The sequence below is a fragment of the Lycium barbarum genome, chromosome 6, assembly GCF_019175385.1.
Source record: "Lycium barbarum isolate Lr01 chromosome 6, ASM1917538v2, whole genome shotgun sequence".
NCBI classification, from domain to species: domain Eukaryota; kingdom Viridiplantae; phylum Streptophyta; class Magnoliopsida; order Solanales; family Solanaceae; genus Lycium; species Lycium barbarum.
The window spans coordinates 25,919,166-25,944,115 of record NC_083342.1 but is presented as its reverse complement, the minus strand read 5'-3'; the positions used below and the strand labels follow the sequence as shown (position 1 = coordinate 25,944,115).

Here is a 24,950-nt window from a genome sequence, read left to right as displayed (position 1 = left end):
ATTCGAGGAAGGTATGCTTTTATTGACTAGATTCTATACGACGTGTTAGACGAATCATAGGATTTGAAATACATAAATGAACAAAGAAAAAAAAATAGGAATAGGGCAGTGTTAGAGAATGCAGAATCTCCGTTCCCCAAGTGTTATAGGCTCAGTTTTTTAGGGTTTTGTGTGGCTCAATGCATCCCAGTGAAAAGGGTCTGAAAGACACTTTTGCAGCTAATATGTAGGTCACAGATGACAAAGTCCTAGGGTATGTATATGTAAAATAAGAAACCACAGTTGGGTGAAAAAGAACCAAAAAAGAGAGAAAATAAGAACTGAAATATAATGTGCTGGCTAAATTTTTACTTCCAAATGTTTTAGTTTAACTAGGTATAAAATTTAAGAAATTAAGAGAGAATTTTAAATTTTGTGATCTTAAATTAAAAATATGCATAATGTACTAAATAGTCCTTTAAATTTTATAATTATAAATTTGCTATATAAAATATTTGAATTATCAATTTATAAAATATATAGAGAGAGACTCTTTGGACAGACAAAAAAAAAAAATCAGACAGTAACAAAGGAAAATAAGACAGGAACAGAGGGAGTACTATCACATAAGGTATGATAGGCCGATATCTCCAGCTAATTTCTTTATTTCATTTTACATAACTTTGTTGTTATTAGCCGGCTCCTTAACTAACGTTATCTTATGCTTCAATTAGGGGACATGATTAGCAAATCCTAAATCCTCAGACTTTCTAGCTTGAGTTAAGTGTCTTACTTAAATTTAATATAATAATTTATTTGGGAAGGAAAACAATTTTTATACCATTTGATAAAAGAAAATCTTCTGACGCCATATGTTGACTTTCTAATACACTACAGAACTGAACGATTTTACTGTAAGAGTAACAAACTGTCGATTCTGCAGTAATCTTATGGTTTAAGTTTTAGAAATAATGAAAATAATTTTCTTCAAAAAGGTAAGCACAATTTTGACAAACAACTTAAAATAAAAAGTACATACACATAATTGAGGTAAAAAAAGACACGTTAATGTCCAACCACTGGTGAGTGAGAAAATTTAAAGAACATTAATGTCATAAAACTTTAATTTACTTCAAGAAAATTTGAATTTTGCCACATAAAACTTTCAAATTTGTCATAAAAACACGTCACCTACTAATAAAATAGGATTCGTGTCATCCAAAACCCCTAAATCCAGTCATATAGAGCTGAACGCCTAAAACATGGAGGTTATATACTGTTGAATGTAAGGAAACAATATTATACCATTATTCTTTTTTTTTTTTGTTAATGCAACGACTAAAGTCAATTATATAACTGTAAGATGTTTGTTATAGATACACTGTTAATGAAATAAACATTTTATATATAATCAAGATAATTTAACATATTATTATAGTAAGTTAGATATTTTGTTATTAAATAAATTTATCAGCAATTAACTTTCAACATAAAATGACATGATTATGTACTAATTTCTTACGCCGCCGTGTACATAAAATTAAACCCATTGCAACATGATATAAGATTGCATATTTACTCTAAATTGTTAAAGTATAATATTTTAAATAAAGTTACCTGTAATTATCTTTTAAATAACATGATTGTATAATATTTTTTACACCATCAGGTGCATAATCTAAAACTGATTATAACATGATATAAGATTAGATTTCTCTGAGAAAAACAAAATTTCAAGAATCCAACTATCCAGACACCGTGAATTTCTCCTACAATGCCAAACGGAAAAATTTCAAGAATCCAAGTTGTGTAGCAGCTACTCAACTAGCCACTAAATACCAAAAAGAGAAGTATCAAATGTCAAGAAAAAGGAAAATAATGTAGAGAGTAAAACAACAGTTATGAAAACAATTGATCTTTGAGTTTGAGGCTAGTGGGACAAAAGAGCACTTACATCAAAGGGAAAGTAAAAGAGTTGAAAATGTGGACAAAAACCGAAAAATGCGCAAAGAACATGATTAAAAGAAGGAAAATGGGGAGAAAAACTGCCACAATATTATTTTATATGATGGCTGGTTCATGGATCAAAATAAAAAACATCACATCACTAACAAAGGTCAAATAGAAAAGCTGTAAAATTCGAAAGTTTATGTTAAAGTTAAGAACAAAAAAAATACAAAAAAGAAAGGGAAAAAAAATATAGCCACAAGGAGCAGTAAACTATAGAATTAATAATTGTCACAAAAAAAAAAAAGAATTAATAGGTCTACAACTGTATTTATCTCCTAGTACTACAATAATTGATGCGATGCAATTTACAATTATGTCTATTTAAAGTACTCCAGCAGAAAAGCAATTATTGTCTTCGCTTCAAAATAAACTGCTCGTCATTATCAAAACCATCAAGACATTGAACATGACTTGGTTTACCTCAACAGTAAATTAAGCATAAAGAAATAATGACACATCGACAAGTAATGATCAATTAAAACCACACCATCAATATGAACTGTTACACATGAACTAATAATTCAGCAATTCACTCGATCTCTACTCTACATGTTCTGTTACTCATGTATATCGATGTTATATCAAACATGTGATATATAAGACCAAACAAAGCATTTTAATTTTATATAGCGTTAAAATATCTCAGCCTCGATAACGATATGCAATCAATCATTCATCATACTAATAAACTAGACAAATAACCTTAAAAATAAATCACACTACCTGTTATAACGGGTTATAAACTTTAAAACAAAATTATATCATCAGTGTATTAGAACCCCAAGTAGCTAATGTCAGCCTAAAAAAGGAATCATAATTCAACCTGTAACACTATTTAGTACAAGTACAACATTTAGAATGATCAACTAAATAACGAATTAAGAGTTCAAGGATTTATAGAAAATGAGAATTTTGTGATATAACCAAGCCAAGTAATGCTCTCTGAGCAAAGCAACAACAAAGAGGAAAAAGGAAAAAAAGAGGCACTTCCTCCATCGCAATTTAGGTGGCCACTTAAATTTTTCGAGAGTCAATTTGAGTAAATATTAATTGAATTAGATTAATTTAACATTCTAAAATTAAAATTTTGATATTCAAAAAAATATATAAAAACTACTATAAGTTGCAAATCTCCCATGTCATTATAATAAAGATATATATACAATTTAAAATGTTAATCAAGATTTATATAGCTTGAATGTCAAAAACGAAAAACACGGCATAAATTGAAACAAATAGAGTAATATATACTCCAATGTACAGACCAAGAGCTTACAATATTTCTCAGCTTTGAAAGCTGAAACAAGCCAGAGGGGCAAGGTCAGAGCCTCAGAGGGTATAAGCAAGTAGTACAATTCATGGATTCCAAAATTTTCCATAAAAGGAAAATTACTTGTCCTTCAAAATGGAGATTCTATTTTCAGTTAATTAAAAGCTTAATTAAGGAACCACAAAAATCAAGGAAGTTACATGTAAGAAAAATAATAAAAATTATGTCATTGTCACTTATAATTTGATTAAGTTACAAATACTCATTTCATCAAATTCTTTTTCCAAAGAGGAATTAATAATAACAATCAATTTATTTGGTTACCATAGTTTGATCCTCCAAGTAATCCTCCGCCACCAGTAGAAGCAGCATAAAGAACAGAAGTTTCATTAGCATTACCACCACCTAAATGTAAGTCAGATAAATTGGGAAAATTATTATTATTATTATTATTATCTTTGCCTTCATCAAGTCCTTGATCATAGAGGAAACCTTTGAAAACATGGCCTCCAATTCTCACAACAGCTTGATATGCAAATTCATCATCTCCCTCATCCACTGAAGTCACTCTTACACACTTGAATACAGCTGGTGCCCTCACTTGTCCTGGCAATGAGGCTTTAAAACTTGCATCTACAATAATAAACATATATATTTACATGGAAAAAAGTCAAGAAAATGAATAATCTTTGGTAGATTGTTGGAGTAGGGGGGAATCAAAAACATCATGGTTGACTAGTCTTCATCCCAAGAAATAATACCAAACAAGTTTTATATGTTTTGACGGTTTAAAATTAAAGAAAATTTTACACTATCAGCCAATTAATCTAAAAGCGAACAACATGCCACCTAAAAGACAACATTAAAAAATCCTTGTTCATGATAACCAGTTACATGAAACAGCGAGGATTTTAAATTTTGTGCATTGATAGTGTATAGATTATCTACAGTATCAGATTAAGCTGATAGACAACTAGTGTTCTTTCATATTAAGTCTGATATGGCACCATGAAAATAGAGTGATATATGGCATGTCAAGTTGACGTGACAGTATACAAAATCTCTTGCACTGTTAACTCTTACACTGTTAAATCCAAAAGTAAAGCAAGCACATGTTTTTTACAATCATAGTGTGAAAAAAATTGAGTGCATATAAGTAAAAGTCATGCCAAAATTGCTTGAAAGTTCAAGATTGTTGGTTGATCTGGGGCCTGAGGGGATGAAGATGATCATATGTTATAGTTACTACTGTACATGTACTAAAAAACTTACTTCTTGAAAGTTTAGGTTGCTAGCTGGGGCTAGGCCTAGGCCTGGGGGTGAAGATCATACATGACACCATTTACTAAGAGATGGCATTCCATACGTAAACAATAATGCGTATAACTAATATCTTTATAAAATCCTGAAAATAATAACCATAACTGGGACATTAAGTAATACATTAAAACCACCACACTTCCCAAACCCAATCCTCTTACGAGATGGGATCATGACCAAGGCTGGAGCAAGAAGCCGGGTCCGGATTCGACTGAACCCAGTAATTTTTGGTCAAATAGTGTATTTGTGTTAAAAAGTTATTTAACCATGTACAAATAATAAATTTAGAACCCAGTTATTCACACTTGAAGAAGTGATTTAAAATCCAGAATTCACAAAGTTGCATTATCGGAAGGGGTTTATCAAAAAATTATATAATTACTATATATACAAGCTTAAAATTATGTTTTAAATATATATATATATATAGTACATGTTAAATTCCTTAGCTTGTTGTATGATTACTTCTTTATGTTTTAGATTCTCTGAACAAAAATCTTGACTTTACCGCTGATTTTGACAATAGACTTAAGACTGCTTGGACAAAAAGCTGCGTATATGACAGGTACGCCAAAACTGGCATTCTTGAGAATTTTAACATCTTGCTATCTAGAACTAGTTGTAATTAAGTAACAACATTTCTTGATGTGAAATTAAAATACATACCTTGATGACTAGAGCTAGTGTCGAAACTTCTAGGAGGAGTATTATTATTTGAAGTAGAAGTATGTGAAGCTGTTGTAGTCGTTTGAGAAAGTCTAGGTTTCTTGGCACTTGAAGTAGACTGAGATGAAGATCCAGCAGCTACATTAACATTTGTTGCACCACTCATTAGTTGTCTCTCTCTCCTCCTTGCAGCTGGTACCCAAGTACTCTTTAAATGTGTTGTACAATCAAAACCTCTACTCTTACAGCAAGTTCTACATCTCCTATGTGTACAATCTTTCTTTGCTTGGTTTCCACAATCTTGACATGTTGTTGTTGAACTTGTTGATGATACTGACCCACCAATATTGTTTCCACTACCAATGTTGTTACCACCACCAAGAATGTTACTACTGTTTTTAGTATAATTAGTAGAATTTTGTTGTTGTACTTGGTTTGATGAAAAGAACTGAAATCCACTACCATCATTATTTCCTCCTCTATTTCTGCTAACCAAATCTTGATCATCAAAGCTAACCATATTGTTTGTTAAAGGAGTGGCTGTGAGGAGTGGGATTACACCAACACCAAGAGATGTGTTTGTGCCAGATGTATTTATGGACTGATGATTATGATGATGATGAGGGTCAAAATTGATTGTGTTTTCATTTTGGTGGTGGTGATGGTGGTGGTGAAGTGATGCGGGATGTACAACAAACATACCCATTTCTGGTTGGTGGAGGCCATAGTTGATCTGCATCTGTCGAGATGACGATGCAGACCACATACCACTATGACCTCCAGCACCACCGGGGGCGCTGGTGGGTCCAGACCCACCACCGCCAATGGTGGTGCCAGCGTTGAAACCTAAAGAGAGGTCGCCGATAGCTGCAGCAGCAGATGAATTAGAAGAATTAGCAACCCAATCTGCAAAAGCCCCAGAATCTGAAGCCTGCAACAATCTCCTCGCAGTAGCCACAGCTGCAGACTTTTAACAGATTTAATAAGTTGCAATCTTTTTTTTGTCCTTTAACAAGAGTAGAGTTAGAACAAGAAGAAGCAAAGGTGCAAATCTTGAATAAATTGTGACTTTAATGAGAGAAAAAAATAAAGAAGTGGGGTCTTGTCTGAAATTCTGAAATTTCAGACGAAAGATCTATAGAAAAATTGTGACTGTACTTAGGTCTATATATTGCTCTAATTACTGACTGGTGAAACAGTTCTTGCTGCTGCTGCCTTCTGTGCTTCTGCTGATGCTATACTAATACTTCTTCGACTACAGTCTGCCACATTTAGTTCTTTTTTTCTTGTGAAAAAATGAAAAGTTTTTTTTTTCTTGAAGGAGAGGGACTTGTAAGCTAAAAAGGCAGCTTCAATAACGACCTTTCCTCAGTTGGGCACTTACTTCTTCTTCTTCACTTGTTGCACTATGCTGAGTATATTTTTTCTTGTGTAGTTTTCCTCTTTCTTGTTGTTATACTTCATCAGACAGTTTCTTTTTCTTTTTTTCTGCTCCACTTGCTCTGAGCTTCTTTTTTATCCTCTCTGATTATCCCCAGGGTTCTTTCTTTCTTCTTATAAAAAAGACTAGGGGAAATAAACCGATAGTATTATTATTGGAGATAGAGAGAGAGAGTAGTTGGGGGGTGGGTGAGAGAGAACCCGGGGGGGGGGGGTTAAAGGAGTGGAGAGGGAGCATTCTGTATTGTAGTAATTGCATCATTATCTCCAAAGTTCTAAAAAGTCACATGACTAGCTTTCTTTTCTTTTCTTTCGTGCACCCTTGGCACTGCACTAATTCTTTTTCCTATGTTGAATGCATGTTACCACCCCCAAACCTATAATTTGTAGCACATGTAACTCTATTGAATTCATCCACTGTAGTTCGGCACAATTCAGTATTTTTTTTAGTTGATCAACTTTTTTATATAAATATAATTAAATATATTTTAGGGTGATTTATTTTTAATTAATGTCGGATCATATCATCTAAAAAGCTTATTAGATAAAATATATTTTTATTTATTTAATTATACCTTTAATAATAGCTTACGTGTGGCCTAATACTTTTTATGGATCAAACACGTGAAAACTTATTTTTAATAATGACTAGTATTGAGATTTGAAGGGGAGTCTTGGAGCAACGGTAAAGTTATCTCTGTATGACCTATAGTCACAGGTTCGAGCAGTGGAAGCAGTCACTAATGCTTGCATTAGGGTAGGTTCTCTACGTCACACTCCTTTGGGTGCGACCTTCTCTGGACTTAGCTAACGCAGGATGTTTTGTGCACCAAGCAACCCCTACTAGTGATGAGATTCATGAATAGAACATTTGTCTTCTCTATTTTGATATGATGAAGTAACTATTCTATCTAAAATATTACTCCCTCCATCTTAATTTATGTGATATTTTTTACTTTTTGAGAGTTAATTTGACTAAATTTTGAAGCTAATCTGGATTAGATTCACTCAATATTTTAAGATTAAAATTTACTATAAGTTGCAATTTTTCTCATATCAATTTGGTGAAAAAATACATCTTAAAATGTTGGTCAAAATTAATACAGTTTGAATTTCGAAAAGCGAAAAGTATCACATAAATTAGGACAGAACATATATTTTTATCGATTTAGTTATATCTTTAACACTCACAATTCAGTATCTACAACGTTTAATCAACAATACCCTACATCTGTTATGTTTGAAAATGAATATGGATGTATTGTAAGTCAGGAGGTTCAGTATGAATGGAAAACTGTATTATGTACTAGTTGCAAGAATTATGGTCATGAAATGTCAGTATGTAGGAAATTTCTTAAAGAAGAGGCTCTAAGGAAGGGGAAATTCAAACCCCTTTTAGAAAGAGTGGCACAGGAGAACTCATCATGGGAGCAGGAGAAACAAGAACAACAGACTGATGAACCAAAAACTGTAGCTCCTAAGGAAAATAAAACTGGAAATTATGTGAAGAAATCTAGTGAGGAACAATCAAATCCTGTTAAAACTGGTAACAGTTTTACCCCTTTTGGGTCTTGCACAACATGAACCTTTGACTGAAGAAGTAATGGGGGTGGTAAACATATCTAATCATGATAGCCATAAGAATGGACAAAGTGAGGGGGGTACTAAAATATAGAAGGGTGGGGGCAACCCCCTTCCTAATGGATAGACTGGGATTCTGGAATACTAGGGGACTAAACAAATCTGTAAAACAGCAGGAAATGCACCTGTTTATGCATACTGCTAAAGTAGTATTGTTTGGTCTCTTAGAGACAAAGGTTAAGAGACACAAAGCTCAAGCAGCTTCTCTTATCCTTTGTAATGGGTGGTCATATAGCACAAATTTGTCATAACATCCAGGAGGTCGAATATGGTTACTATGGAAGCTTGTGGTATATAATGTCAATATAATGGAATGTACTGCACAATTTATTCACTGTGAAGTGAAGCATAGGGGAACAGGGAGGCAGTTTCAAGTTACCATGGTTTATGCTTTCAATGATGTTGCTCTGAAAAGAGGGTTATGGCAAGAAATAGTGGACATACGCAGTAGAAATTCAGGACCATGGGCAATCATGGGAGATTTCAATTGTGTATTAAATAGAGAGGACAGAATTAGGAGTACAGTGACAATGGCAGAGATAAGAGACTTTAAGCAATCTATGTAAGCATGTGGTATGGAGCAGATAAAGTCCTCTGGGGCATTCTAAACATGATGCAACAAGCAAAGTGGCACAGCTAGAGTCTATAATAGAATAGACAGGGTTTAACACTGATTGGATCACTCAACTCCTAGATTCTAAGGTTCATTTTAGAACTAAGGAGGTATATAATCATTGTCCAGGAGTAATTAATTGGAAGATAACACCAAAAGTCACACAAAGATGTTCAGATACTTTAACATGTGGAGTATGGCACCAGACTTTAAAGAAAGAGTGGGAATTGGATGGATAACAGACAAGAAAGGAACACAGATGTATGAACTGGTAGGGAAGCTGAATAATCTCAAAGGTACACTAAGGTTGTTACATAAAGAGAAGTTTACAGAGGTGGAGCAGAGGGCAAACAGGGCTATGGAGGAACTTATGCAATGCCAAGGCCAAGTACAACTAGACCCAACCAATGTTGCACTTATAGAAAAGGAAACTCAGTTGCATAAAGAATGTGTAAAACGGAGCAAGGCCTAAGAATAGTTTCTCAGACAAAAAAGCAAGATAGAATGGATCAATAAAAGGGATACTGATGAAGGCTATGCGTCCACAAAACACAATGTATGGAGGGACATGGTTGAGTACCAGTTCCATTATGCAGTGTAGTACGATAATCAATACAAGATTTTTACATGAAAAACTCCTTACTCAAGGGATTAAAAACCACTACCTACCCCAATAGGATTTCAACTCCACTAACCGAGCAAACTCAGGTTACAACTCTATTGTAAACTAGAAGTTAACTCCCATAACCCCTCACCCTTACAATAATGCTTATGCAACCCTCACACTCGACTACCCCTAGCCAAGCACACTAATACACCTAGACTAACTCTAGCCTAGTGTACCACTCAAAGTTCTTATGAAGACACTCTTCCAACAAGCAACCTTTGAGAATTCAACTAATACGCCTAGACTAACTCTATCCTAGCGTACCACTCAAAGGCACCCTCTGAGAATTCACCACAGTAACTAACACTAGCCACTCATACACTAATACAACTAAGTTAACTCTAGCCTAGTGTACCACTCAAGGGCTTGAGGAAATGCACTTCCAGCAAGCAATCTTTAAGACTTCAAAACACCTATAATCAACTTCTTTTTATGGAAGGGTAGGTTTACAATTTAAGCACAAAAGAACAAAGACTCAATCAACCTAAGAACCTATAGCATCTTTAGTTCTGGATCTGGTCCTTCAGGTTGCTGAGGCTCTGTTCTTCAGGAACACCTTGAAATGTGGAGACTTACACTTATGATAGAGCAATTTTTGGATTGTGCAAGAATGAGTCTTCTCTTGGAAGATGATGTCTTTATATGCAAGAAGAGAGAGAGAGATTAAAGGTGACCACTCATGAAATCTGGACCGTTAATCAATCGGGTTTGCTGAGGTGCTATTGTACAGCTGCATTGCACTTTTTAGCAGCACACTTTACAGCTTGTGGATTTCGACTTTCAACGCTTCAATGACCAGGACCTTTATCTGGAGAAACCTGGTCCCTCATCTGTTCTTTGAACAAGTTGTAAGTACTGGCTACACTGTCAGTAGCTCTACAGCTGCACCGTTGGCTAAGCCCATCTGGTCCTTCTGAATCAACATATATGGTCTCTCATATATGAGCAAATCCTGCAGGCATCTGATCATTCAAGGAGCATGTTAGAATAGCAGCATATGAGATATCATAAGGTTAACCAAGCATGTTAGAATAGCAGCATATGAGATATCATAAGGCTAACCAAGTTCAGACAGGTGAACCTAATTGTATCTAGTTCCTTAGGGTTTGTCATGTCATCAAAACAAATCATTTCTTATCAAAACAAATCATTTCTTATCAAACTCCCCCTTACCCAGATACCTCATTTGTTCCCCATGAGACTCAGACCTCGAGATACATAGTAGTAAGAAGGTTTGTCAAATCATCAAAACTTGTCATGACATATCAATTTCTCCCTTTTTTGATGATGATAAACTCATAGACAAAGTTCCCCCTCAGAACCAGATTCACATCTATTTACCCTGCGGATCAGACCTTCACTTGCCCAGCTTGCAGTCTTCTTTCCCTTTTTCACCTTTCCCCCTATCTTCCGCACATTTTTCTTCCACATATATCAATTAGTTTCTTGAGACTGTGAGATGTATGGAGAGGCTATATTGAGGACCGGGTTTCTCTCTCTGATTTCACCAAGTTTGACAAGCATCAAAACATATAGTCATTTTTCCCTTTTTTGATGATGACAAACTTAGAGACTCTATTTATATACTGCTCTCCCTCATTCTCCTCCCTTTATGTAGTCTCCCTTTCCCACCCCTTTGTTTTCTTTCCCCGTTTGGCATCATTGAAAAGAGTAATAAAAGTAGCACAAGCCAAAAAAAGTTTAGTAGCATTAACTCATGGCCACTAGGGCAACACAACATAAGCAACACCAGTAATAACAAGTTTTAAGATCATTGCACAAATCAGAGTAATTTCCCAGATTAGATTAAGCATATTAAAAACATAGTAGTCTTAGTTAGTACAGAATATGATGCTTAAACTGCCATGAGTTCCATAGTCATTAAGCGATGGAATACAAAGGGACAGATATTCAAGGAGACTAGGAGGGGCTCAAGAACTAAAGAAGGGTGGGGATAGACAAAAGATTCTGCAATCTCTTATCATTTTCAGTCTTTAGCTAAGAGTTGGCTTCCTTTACAGCACCACTGAGACCTGGTCCCCTTGCCTGCCTGAGCATTTTCATTTCTCCATGATTACCACATCATCCTCAATGTAATATCGTGCACAACAGGCAACCAAATGTGCATAATAAGTTGGTTGAACCATGGAGACTGAACGTGTGTACCTTGCATATGTAGCATAGCCAGTTTGTAGCTGCGCCGGATCCGTTCTCCTCAACCAGTACATGGTAATGAGTTGGACAGCTAGTACCTTGGATTTTAACGAGGCTATACCAGTAAACATCAGGCTCCATAAGGTGGCATATCTTGGTATCTATCACAGTACCTGGCAAGGTGTTTCCTTCCTTGTCTGTCATGTTAGGATCATTGTGATTTGCAGGGAGCAGATCTGTATGATGTCTCTTCTGCACCACCATAAGGGTTACTCGTGATAGATACCCTTCTTCCAATGGATTGCATGCCTTGCGGATTGCATCCATTTCTTCCCTAATAGGTTCCTCCCCCTTCATCAATTTAGTCATCAGATCCTTCTGAGTTCCTTCACTACTTTCTTTTACCTTCAAGGCCTCTACAACCCCTTAACAATTTCAGTTCCACTTTCCATGATATTAGATCTGTTTCTCTCCCCCTCATTTAGAGTCATCAAGGAGGTCTACACAGGGCTTATAGAGTCTTTTATCTGTTCTAGAATGATCGATGAAAGTGGGGCTTACCAGAGTTAGACTATTTTTGGTACCTGGTAGTGATATGGTGGGATTTAGATTCTGGCGAATGAGGAAGGATGATTCAGATTTAAGATATGGTGATTTTTTTTGGCAAGATCTGAAGAAGGAAAGGTTTTCTTTTGAAGTAAGAAGAGGTTCAGGATGGACAGGCATTTAAATGGCTTAATTTGGAATAGGAAGTGGAAGACTCTTAATGATGTAGCATTCTAGATAGTTTGAGACATATTAAGCATTGAAAAGACTACTAACCTGAGTCATAGTGTTACATCTCGAAAGTTTCTCCGTGAACGTACAATGAATAGACCAACGAAGAGTATGAGTGTACGATGTTTTACTAAGAAGGGGATGACTACTTATGAGTTTTGAAAATGCGAAAGTTGCAGATTTGCACTTCAGCCTAGTTGGTCGTAAAATAGAATAGTAAAGTAGTTTACGGACCGTAAACTGCTATCGTCCTTCAACTCGCAAAAACTTCAACTTTTTGCCAAACGTCTAAATGGTTAAATACGACTCAGAATACGGACCGTAAATCGAAATACGACCCGTAAACTGTGACCGTAAACCACCATGACTCCAGCAAACCTTTCTGGTTCTGTTATGCTTAAATACGGTCGTGAAAGACGGACCGTAAACCAGAATACAGCCGGTAAACTAGGTTTACGACCATTGTGCACTTCGACTACTGTTCATAAAAATCAGATTTTAAGTTAAGTATAAGGGACCCTTTTTCATTCGATTCATTTCATTTTCACTCCACACTTCAAGAAACATCTAGAATACTCTTTAATATTCATCCACAAGAGAATCAAAGGAAAATCAAGATCAACAACACCAAATCCATGAAATCAAGAGTGTGAAACTCATCAAAGTTCATCTACACCAAGAAATTGCAAAGGAAGTGAAGTAGGGTTTTTGGTATAGAAGAGTATTGCTACTCAAGGCTCGTTCCTACCATATCTAAGGTAAGTTTTATGACTTTCTCATGATGATTGAAGTATTTATACGTTGAAACACTTGGATTATAGAAGAGTGTAGTAAATGAGTCATAAAATGTAAATAGTGTCATAGTTGAATGATAGTTGGATTGGATTATGAATGTTGATGTGTTGGGAGTATAAATATGTTATAAATGACGTGTAGACCGTGAAATAGGTGTGATGTATGAGAAAATGTGATGATGAGCTAAAACCCATAAATGTGGGGAAATTGGAGAAAAATGGTGGAATGTAATGTGGTAAACGTGGATAAATGACGATTGTTGATACGATATTGTGAGTGTTGTTGTGAATGTTTGGTAGTGGAAATGAAACATGGGAAAAGTAGTATAACCAAAGGAAGTATCGCCCAATTTTCCCTAGAAATAGTAGCGCGTTCTTATAGTCGATTAACTAACGTAAATGCGAATTCTCTTTTGAAGGTAGAAACGTGATATTGAAGGAGAACAAGCGAACGATAGCTTAGTTAAATGTCAAAGGTATGTGAGGCTAGTCCTTTCTTTCTAATGGCATGAATCTCATAGCATAATTTTTCTTCCTCTTTATGAGTTTCTATATTCCGGAAAGCTAAAAGCCTATATCTATGAATGGTAATATAAGATAAGAGATATGATATGATGATCCTAAAATGGCATGATGTTATTTATTGCTCATACTCACCTTATATGTTAGTTCCTTCAAGGTGAGGCAAAATGTCAATAATTTCTCCATAATGAAATCGGGGGATCACGACCTTACGCCACCCCGATAAACTAAAGTTGTTCATAAGCCTTATGCATGTATTATGATAAGTATGTTACGATAAGCATATTATGATGAGCATATATGAAGATGATATAACACCGCGCCTAGTTGGTCGGGCAGTCACCGCCAAGGCGGGCAGCTATACGATACACCATGGCAAAATGGCATTGGCAGACACCACTAGTGGGCGGCATGAGATGATACCCCGGACGCGGGAGGCCTTGACGCAGGCTAATGTTATGATTATCACACCGATCCAATATGGACGGGAAGCTTATACATTACTACACCGCGCCTATATGGGCGGACAGCTTATACATTGTGCATACATGATATGATGACGAGTATGAGTAAGACAGCATGACTTAATTCTTGTATACATGACAGTCAGATATAGATGTTCCATATTGATATTTCCATTATGCCATTGTTCTATTTCTTTGTTTATGCCTCTCATACTTAGTACAATGTTCGTACTAACGTCCGTTTTCTTTTGACGCTATGATCATGCCCACAGGTAGACAGGGAGGAAAGCTCGACCCAGACCACCAGTAGCTGTCAGCTGATTGAAAGCACTCCTTTGTTCGGAGGTGCTTATGGCGATTCTTTTGTGTATATTCATGTATATGTATTTTTGGGCATGACGGGTTCTTGTCCCGTCCCTATGTATAGCACTCCAGTAGAGGCTCGTAGATGCGCAGTGTGGGTTAGATGTTTTCACGATTTATTTCTATGTACGTACATATTATTTTGATAGCCGAGAGGCTTATGAATATAAAAGTATTTTTATGCTCTTGAATGAAAGATGATTTTTCCGACGATTTGAATATAAATTGATGAAAGAGCAGTAAATGAGTAAGGTGAGTAGTAGGAAGAGTGGTGTTCGGTGGTTAGCCCCGGGTACCCGTCGCGGCCCCTAGCTGGGTCGTGACACATAGGGACCAGGTCCTTTGACAATTTCGAAGACGAGGCAAGAGCTCAGAGATTTGCAATGTCACTTATGCTTGTGCTGTCCTGACCTTGCCATGTGTGCGTACCTGTAACGGTACAAGAGTGAGTTAGATGTCACCGAAAAACACCTTTTAACATTGTACCTTTCCTCTTAACATAGTCAAGCATGAGGAAATTTAAGGAAAGGCAACAAATTGAGCTCGATCAAATCCATCTCCTATCGATTTCTTCCAAAGTACTTCCTATTCAGCATCATTTCAAAGGAACACACTCCCACTTGAAGGTCCTTGAATGAGGGGACTCATCCATTCTCTCAGTTATATGCTTCGAGTAGTCTCCTTTCATGTAACTTGCTGACTGCCTCTTCTCGCTCAAGCCTGCAACCATATTCACTCATTTGATCTTGGAACCCAAGGTATCTATGGTCTCATACAATGATAGAAAAAGTGAGTTTAATCTTTTTGTGCATGCAGGCAGCACTTTCTTTCTTTTCTGGAAACTGGGTCGGTCAACTCTTGGCTTCTTCTTAATCTTTTGACCAATCCCAAATCCAGCCCCGCAACTTTTCATAGGAACATAAGGTCCATCACAAATGATGTCCCACAGCTTAGATCCTCAGCCATGAAAAGTTATGCCTTCTCTCCTTCCACCATCCATGATATTTTCTATTGGATCTTAGTGGTCTTGTGATAGATTCTCTTTTCTCCATATTTGGTGAGCTAGTCGTGATAGAGATCCTTTCTAGGTTTTAACCTTTTAGAAAGAACCTGCTCCGATACCAATTGATGAAGGCTATGCGTCCCCCAAACATAGTGTATGGAGGGACCTGGTTGAGTACCAGTTCCTTTATGCAGTGCAGTACGAGAATCAATACAAGATTTTTACGTGGAAAACTCCTTGCTCAAAGGATTAAAATCCACGACCTACCCTAGTAGGATTTCAACTCCACTAATCGAGCAAACACAAGTTACAACTCTATTGCAAGCTAGAAGTTAATTCCCATAACTCCTTACCCTTACAATAACGCTTATGCAACCCTCACACTTGACTACCCCTAGCTAAGCACACTAATACATCTAGACTAACTCGAGCCTAGTGTATCACTCAAAGTTCTTACGAAGACACTCTTCCAACAAGCAACCTTTGAGAATTCAACTAATACGCCTAGACTAACTCTAGCCTAGCGTACCACTCCAAAGCACCCTTTGAGAATTCACCACAGTGACTAACACTAGTCACTCATACACTAATATAACCAAGCTAACTCTAGCCTAGTGTACCACTCAAAGGCTTGAGGAAACACACTTCCAGCAAACAACCTTTGAGACTTCAAAACACCTACAAATCAACTTCTTTTTATAGAAGAGTAGGTTTACATTTTAAGCACAAAAGAACAAAGACTCAATCAACCTAATAACCTAAAGCATCTTCAGTTCTTGTCACGACCCAGCCCCGTGGGCCGCGACTGGCACCCTACCTGGGTACCCAGACCAAATCGCATATTCATTTCCAAATCCAAACTTAGTTCAAAGTCTTTCAAAAGTTATATCAACATAATTTATATCGAAAATATGTCTTAAGCGGTCATATCAAATCAAACTCAAACAGAGCGGCGGAATAGGCATCGCCGGTCAAAATACAAATATATATACAGAAGGGCCATTTGGGGCCATCATATCAAACAGACCGCTTTAAGACCCGAAAGCAAAATCAGACAACATACACATAGGACCCTCGCCCCACAAAGATGACTACAGACCTTTATGAATTCAAAACAAAAACATATGGCGAGACAGGGCCCCGCCGTACCCAAACTGTCAAATATACAAAGTATATACAGAGTAGAGGAGTCTGTACCAAGAGTGGACTCCGGACCAAGTAAGAGTACTCCGGAAAGCAAGAAGTGAAGCCTACTGCGGAGGATCACCGATATCTGCACCTGCGGGCATAAAACGCAGCCCCCAGAGAGAGGGTCAGTACGAAATATGTACTGAGTATGTAAAGCACGGAGTACAGAAATATGGATCAAAACCGAAAGCAAATCAGATATCAAATTGGGGTACAACCTGGTATGTCAGAATTTGTATCGAAATCATATACATATATTTTATGCAAACAAAATCATGCAAACGCTTAAGAACGTGGTCGCCACTCCGACGCTGGCGCCACACACAGCATAACACCAGAAGGTTTCAAATCTCCGTACATCCCCGAACATAATCATAATCATCGGTGAGCGTATCGCATCCCGAGCCATATCACAGCATAACTCCAAACGGAACCCGGCCCTATGGCGAAGCCTCGGGAACCGTAACACAGCATACGGCCGAATTATCATAAAACGCACGAATCAAAACCGGCCCGGGAACCGGTGAACGAAGTCATAATGAGGCACGAGCGGAGTCGTGGGCAAACAAATGCAAATCGTATTTCAAAATAGTCTTTCAAAGCGAAGTGAACTCATAAGTCATATTAGAATACAAAATAGTCGAATACTTAGCCGACATAAAGTTTCATTTTGCAAAACGTTTCCACAATGGCCCATATAGTCCCAAACATAGATTAGCGCATTGAATAGTCCAAACATACCCCGTAGGAGGATGTTCCAAAGATCAGAAGTGGTACTTACAACTGTATTCTCAAAGATGGCCCGAAGGGCAAATCGGGCATTTTGGGGTAGCGGACCCACCTCGAGTCGAAGTGAGGTGGCGAACATATTTTTACGAGCAGTTATATGCCAAGGGTCATACATAATCATTTCTAGGTTACCCGACCATATTTCGATAGGTTTCGGACGAGTAGTGGCATTCTAACCAAAATGGAGCCTTTAGGCTTCAATTGAATTGAATGAATAGTAACTTTTCTGTGGATCGGGTTTCGAGGAGCAGAAATGCTCCGGAAGGTCTCATATTCAACTAACACACTAAGATATGCCAAATGAAGAATTGGGAAGCTTTACATACCTCACAGATGTCGTAAGCTCTTCCAAATGTCCCGTCCCGTTTCGTCAAAAATCTGCAAATGGTCAAAGTTACCAATTGAGATTCTTAGGCTCAAAAATGCCTTTAACTCCATATTTGCCTACCGAAATTTCGGCAGCATTTCCCCTATAAATCTAACATCCCCGAGGCGTAGCTCGGCTTAAATTAACCAACCACAACAGCCCACACATCAACCAAACAATATACACAACAATCAAGTCACCCTAGCTTCAAGGTTCTACATGATTTCTTAAGTTGGCAACTTCCATTCAAACTTTCAAAATCCCAATTCTATATTCACATAATTGTATTCATTTACCCATCCAACACTAGTTAAACACATTCCAAATTCAATCCAAGCCATACACAAAATTGCACCAAAATCCATTAGTTTCCATAATTCTTCAAAACATTAAAATTCACGACGAACACTCTAACTAACGTCGTTCCATTCCGAATTCATCAATATCATTGTAAAGTCATATCTAAGTCTCTAGCACCCAAAATATACATTGATATACATAGTGATACCGAAAGTATACGCTTTCCGATAATATTCAAAATCATTTTTTCAACGCCAATTTAGTTCAATAATCAATCATTTACGATATAAGGATCACAACAACACATTATGCCGACTTAAACAAGATCACTTCACACCCATTTTCCTCTCTATGGCTCACGGCCAAACACACTACACACACACACCCACGACTTTCTATTTACGTTAAAAATTACGGGATCTCCATCTACTTCCAATGCTTAACACATTCACATCAATTCTATAACATAAAAGGGTAAGAATTCTCACCTTTTCTTGAAAACCCGACTTGTCGAAAACGTCGTCCTCGTGCCAAACTAATTATACCACGTCGGAGAGCGTCTTGAGTACTTCACAAATATGTAGAAACTAGGATTTTTGAATAACCACACAAGCTTGGAATTTTTCTTTCTCTTCCTCTTTAAGTTCGGCCGAAGCCCTTCTTTGGGGTGTTCTTGATTTATGATTTGTTCTTGAATATTACTAAGTGTATTCTCATATATATCCACTTAGGGGTCATGTGCATAGCACATGACCCTTTTAAAATGGGTTTGGGCCAATGACAAGGGGCCGGCCACCCTACAACTCTTGGGCTTATTTTGTATTGAATTTTCTTGGCCCAATTCGAGAAAAGTCCCGTTTTGTAATTCCCGAAACTAATTTCCGAAATTCCAAATTTATCCTCGGCCTTCCCCGAGGTCTTAGCATTAAAGATTTCACAACCAACACAGTCATATTTACAAAAAAAATCAAATTATGTCCTTCTAACACCCAAGTCGTAGTTATTTCTCGATTTCCAATTATGCGAAAACGCGGGACATAACAGTTCTGGATCTGGTCTTTCGGGTTGGTGAGGCTCTGTTCTCGAGGAACACTTTGAAAGGTGGAGACTTGCACTTAGGATAGAGCAATTTTCAAATTTTGCAAGAATGACTATTCTCTTGGAGTCTTTATATGCAAGAAGAGAGAGAGAGAGAGAGAGAGTAGAGGTGACCACTTATGAAATCTGGACCGTTAATGAATCGGCCTTGTTGAGGTGCTGCTGTATATTTGCATTGTACTTTTTAGCAGCATACTTTACATCTTGTGGATTTGGACTTTCAACGCTGCAGTGACCAGGAACTTTATATGGAGAAACCTAGTCCCTCATCTGTTCTTCGAACAAGTTATAAGTACTGGCTACAGTGTCAGTAGCTCTACAACTACGCCGTTAGCTGAGCAGGCTGGAGATCTGAACCCATCTGGTCCTTCTAAATCAACATATCTGGCCTCTCATATATGAGCAAATCCTGTAGGTATCTGATCCTTCAAGGAGCATGTTAGAATAGCAGCATATTTGATATCATAAGGTTAACCAAGTTCAGACAGGTGAACCTAATTGTATTTTTTTCCTTAGGGTTTGTCATGTCATCAAAACATATCATTTCTTATCAGATATGAATACTAAGTTTTTCCACAGTATGATGAAAGCAAGAAGGAACACTAATAGAATCTTTTCTATAAGAAATGGGCAGGATAATTGTCACGACCCAACCGGAGGGCCGCGACGGGCACCCGGTGCTAACTCACCCGGGCACCTCTTATCATACTTTCACATTTACATCTAGGTGAGCCACATAGCTAAATCATACTCTCCATCCATTATTCATACTAATTTCATTAGGCAACAATACATATATATCATCATCAATAACAATGCCCATATAGATTTACATAAACCGACGAGGCTAACAAAATGATATCCAAAATATAGGCCGACAAGGCCAAACACATCTAACCATTATACATGTCTACGAGCCTCTAAGGAGAGTATGTCATATCATATAGGCGGGACAGGATCCCGCTATGCCCATAAATATGTACAGAAAAGAATAAATACCAAAAGTTGTTGCTCCAAATGAAATGGAGCTCCGCTATGTAGTCCCTGAGTAATAAAGCTATGGATCAAGCCTGTCTCCCTAGCCACCTGCGGGCATGACGCAGCGTCCACAAACAAAAGGACGTCAGTACGAAGAATGTACTGAGTATGTAAAGCATAATCAGCATCATTATGAAAGCATAATAGACAACATAAGAAATAGCATAGGATGGGAGATGGTAATATCATCGTCATAAACACTTACTTGCTTTTCATAGGGACTTTCCATTTCTAATGCGTGATTGTGTACATACATCTGTATCCGTTTCCGCACTCATTTTCATTTTGTATCCATTTTCATATTCATATACATATTCATATTCATATTCATATACATATCATTTACATAGCATACCCGACCATGAAGGTTCGGTGTTTCACATACCTGGCCCTACCAAGGCTCAGGGTTGTCTGTACCCAACTGCAGTGGTGCGCGCGCAATATATATATATATATATATATATATATATATATATATATATATATATATATATATATATTCTACCCGGCCATATAAGCTCGGGGTTTCATAATAGCCATACATAGGCACATATACATAAAAGCCCATAAGCATCTTTAGCATCATTACTATCGTCGTTCATTACATCTATCCCTAGAGGATTACTCATCATAGGAGGAATTTAATACAATCGTAACATATCGAGAATCATGAGCTTAGTGGCTCTTAAAGATAGAATCATTTGGAGGACATCATAGGCTTATAGAAGATTAGATATTTGGCCAAGGAACCATGCCTTATGAAAGAAGGGTTAGCCTTACATACCTTTCCGTTCAAATATTCTATCACTTGCACGTTCTCCTTCAATGCTCATGTTTCTACCTTCATTAGAGTTATACTATCATTAGAAAATCGATAGCTTAGCATACATGACTAAAGCTAGAGGAAATTGGACATCATCTCCTTTATTTACACGACTTCCTTCATATCATATATCGACTCCCAAACATCAATAATAACATTCACAACATCATAACAATGGTCTTTATTCACCTGCATTATCCATATTCCTCAATTCACTTCGAGTCATCCATATCCATGGTCATAGCAAGGGCTGGGCATAAAATACCGAAAATCGAATTACCGAACCGAACCGGCTATTTCGGTATTCGGTAATTCAATTTTCAGTTCGGTATTCGGTACGGAAATATAAAATTTAGTATTTCGGTATTCGGTATTTACAATTATACAGTTCGGTAATTCGGTAAATACCGAATACCGAAATTAAGTCCAGTGGTCCAGCGACTCCATCTGATAATGCTTTGATTATCTGAGTGTCCAGCGACTCCGGAAGTCCAGTCCAGTATTCGGATTTGTTTAACAAGACCTACTGCTCTTTGGAATGTCTTTGATTTGAATGCTTTGATTATTAATCTGATAAAGAAATCATTTCTTTTAGCCTAGAGGATATTAGTAATTGTTTTGTTGTATACTAGTCTCCTACAATGATTCCAATGTATCTGAGTGTCATGCTATTGATCTATTCATGCATGTGATGCAACAGCTAGCTCTGGGATTCCAAAGACTTGTCATTGGTGCCTTAGTAGTCGCTTTAGCTCAACCAAACTCATTGATTAAAGAAGTCAATTTACATAGATAACCTGTTAAAGAATGTAGCTGCTAGCAAAAAAATGGTATTACCGAATACCGTACCGAAATTTAATTTACCGATTCCTAAATTACTGAACCGAAGTTTGAAAGTTCGGTATTTGGTATATACTTTCAATTACCGAACTCGAACTTTAAATATACCGAACCGAATACCGAACGCCCAGCCCTAGTCATAGCACACTATTATATTCACTAATATACAATGTTTATCTCATGTTCTCAATATCATTTATAACATGATTATAATCATAACATATCAAGAATCATTACTCAACCCAAGCTACTACTCACAAACATCACTATTCTCACATTCAAGACCCATTTTCTATATTCTTCTACAATCCAAGTGTTTTAACTTCTCAATACCTTAAATAACATGGAAAGACCATAAAACTTACCTTAGATGGTGTAAGAATAAGCCTTGGGTGGAAATACTTCACTTGAGCCAAACCCTAGTTCACCTCCAATGAAATTTCTTGACTTGGATGATCTCTAATGAGTTTCTTACACTTGGTTTTCTTAGTTTGATGAAGTTGATCATAAATTTCTCTTGAGTTCTTATGGATGAAGAGTGGAGAGGTTTCTAGAGAGTTCTTGAAGTGTTGGGTAAAACTGAAATGAAATAATGAACTTGGTCCCCTTTTTAATAACTTAAAAATCTGACCCGTCGGGAAAATATACGGACACTTATACGGTTCGTATAAACTTACACAGTCCGTATAAGTGACCGTAAAATCACCCCTTCAACATCTCGCTTCTGTGACCATTATACGGCATATTATACGGTCCGTATAATTTTATACGGTCCATATAAATTACCGTATAATCCCATCAGTGAGGGACCTTCACTGTGACGATTCTGCAGACCATTATACGGACCATATAACATTATACGGACCGTATAATCGGCCGTGTAACCCATCTTTTCTCTGATCTTGTTCTCGTCATTTCGTTCGATCTCTAATCCTTATGGAACCTTCTTGATACTTGTTTAACACCTCATTAACGATCTAAGGGACGTTATAATTCTTCTCCAAGACACTATTAAATCATCATTAACTTGTTACTCGTAAATCTTTTCCGATACACATCGTATGCCTTGCCCTCTCTTGGCAAACTTTCTCCTCTTACTCCGAATGTGTTTACAAATCTCAATTAGGGTCATCAAATGTCATTTCCCACTTATTGCAATACTGTATACTTCGTGCCCTTCGTTAGTCTATTCACTGTGCATCAACGGAAACTTTTCCGAGGTGTAACATTTTTTCCCCCTTAAGAACATTCGTCCTCGAATGTTAGGTTCTCGGGGATTCTATAAAAATTCCGCCAGAGTTTCCCCAGTAATATGGCACTACCATCCTGTCACAATAGCCCATAATAATAATGCCTCACAGGGCCACAATATAATAGCAATAGAGTTTTGCCACACACGACCCAAATGCATAAAAGGGAAAACATACATACCTCATGATCTTGATGTCTCATCTTGGATCTCTTCCGGGGGCTGAAATAAGTGCGGGTACTTGGATTTCATAAATTCTTCCGCTTCCCAGGTCATTTCTTCTCGGTTATTGTTTCCTCATAAAACCTTAACTGAGGCCACTTCTTTGTTTCTAAGCCTCCGTACTTGCCTATCTAATATGGCAATGGGTACCTCTTCATAAGTCAACTTTTCTGTCACTTGAACATTATTTACTAGCATGATCCTAGTAGGATCTCCAACACATTTACGATGCATCGAGACATGGAAAACTGGGTGAACTGACTCCAAATCAGGAGGTAGATCTAATTCGTAAGCCACTTTGCCTACCTTGCACACAATCTCATAAGGCCCAATGTATCGGGGACTAAGCTTCCCCTTTTTGCCAAATCTCATAACGCCCTTCATTGGCGACACCTTTAAGAATACCCAATCTTTCACTTGGAACTCTAAGTCCCTTCGACGATTATCCGCATAGGACTTTTGATGACTTTGGGCTGCTAATAACCGATCTTGTATGAGCTTAACTTTCTCTATGGCTTGCTGGACCAAGTCTGGCCCTATCAATTTAGTCTCTCCTACCTCGAACCACCCAATTGGGGATCTATACTTTCGCCCATATAAAGCCTCATACGGTGCCATTTGGATGCTAGAATGATAACTATTGTTATAAGCAAACTCAATAAGGGATAAGTGGTCATCCCAATTTCCTCCGAAATCCAACATACATGCTCGTAACATATCCTTAAGAGTCTGAATGGTACGTTCAGCTTGTCCATCAGTCTGCGGATGAAATGTCGTGCTAAGGCTCACATGAGTCCCCAAACCCTCTTGGAAGGACTTCCAAAAATTAGCTGTAAACTGAGTCCCTCTATCGGAGATAATAGATATCGGAACACCGTGAAGCCGCACTATCTCTTTAACGTAAAGCTTTGCATAATCTTTCGCCACATATGTAGTTCTGACTGGTAAGAAATGAGCTGACTTCGTGAGTCTATCCACAATCACCCATATAGAATCATATTTACGTCGAGAACGGGGCAAGCCTGTAATTATATGTGACGCGCAGGAGGAAACAGTTGAACATCTCTTTTTTCAGTATCATAGCTCACAGGAGTGCTTAAAGCTTATATTGCAATGGTTGGGCCTTGGAGTGCAAAATCTGAACCTTCGTGGCCTATGGAGAAGGATAACAAGGAACATCACTGAGAGGAAGTGCAGAGCATTTGTACAAGCAGTCTTGAGAGCTTTGGTATACAACATCTAGAAAGCAAGAAATAAAGCTTTGTGGAAACAAGCAGTGCCACAACCAAGAAGAGCTAGAGAACAAATCAAGGAGAAATGCAGAATCAAAGTATATAACCACATTGATAGGAA

At 37.3% G+C, this 24,950-nt stretch overlaps 1 protein-coding gene across 3 annotated transcripts; it reads right to left on the bottom strand.

The window, feature by feature from the left end:
• Nucleotides 1-3,360: 3,360 nt before the first annotated feature.
• Nucleotides 3,361-6,867, bottom strand: LOC132643655 (protein LATERAL ROOT PRIMORDIUM 1). Of its 3 annotated transcripts, none has more exons than XM_060360143.1 (3): nt 6,630-6,867; nt 5,246-6,212; nt 3,361-3,892 (listed from the first exon to the last, which is right to left on the bottom strand). In XM_060360143.1, the coding sequence occupies exons 2-3, from the start codon at nt 6,009-6,011 to the stop codon at nt 3,567-3,569; spliced, it is 1,092 nt and encodes a 363-aa protein (XP_060216126.1). In that variant the 5' UTR covers nt 6,012-6,212; nt 6,630-6,867; the 3' UTR covers nt 3,361-3,566. The 3 variants fall into 3 exon arrangements, with proteins under 3 accessions (XP_060216126.1, XP_060216127.1, XP_060216125.1); XM_060360144.1 differs by having other exon boundaries at nt 5,246-6,205; XM_060360142.1 differs by having other exon boundaries at nt 5,246-6,867.
• Between the last annotated feature and the right edge of the window lie 18,083 nt (nt 6,868-24,950).

Excerpts from the sequence above, each read along its gene's own strand:
- LOC132643655 (XM_060360142.1), bottom strand. The coding sequence starts at position 6,011 with ATGTGGTCTGCATCGTCATCTCGACAGATGCAGATCAACTATGGCCTC. Across the intron at positions 3,893-5,245 it reads CACTAGCTCTAGTCATCAAG|ATGCAAGTTTTAAAGCCTCA; the intron begins GTATGTATTTTA and ends TTATTATTGTAG.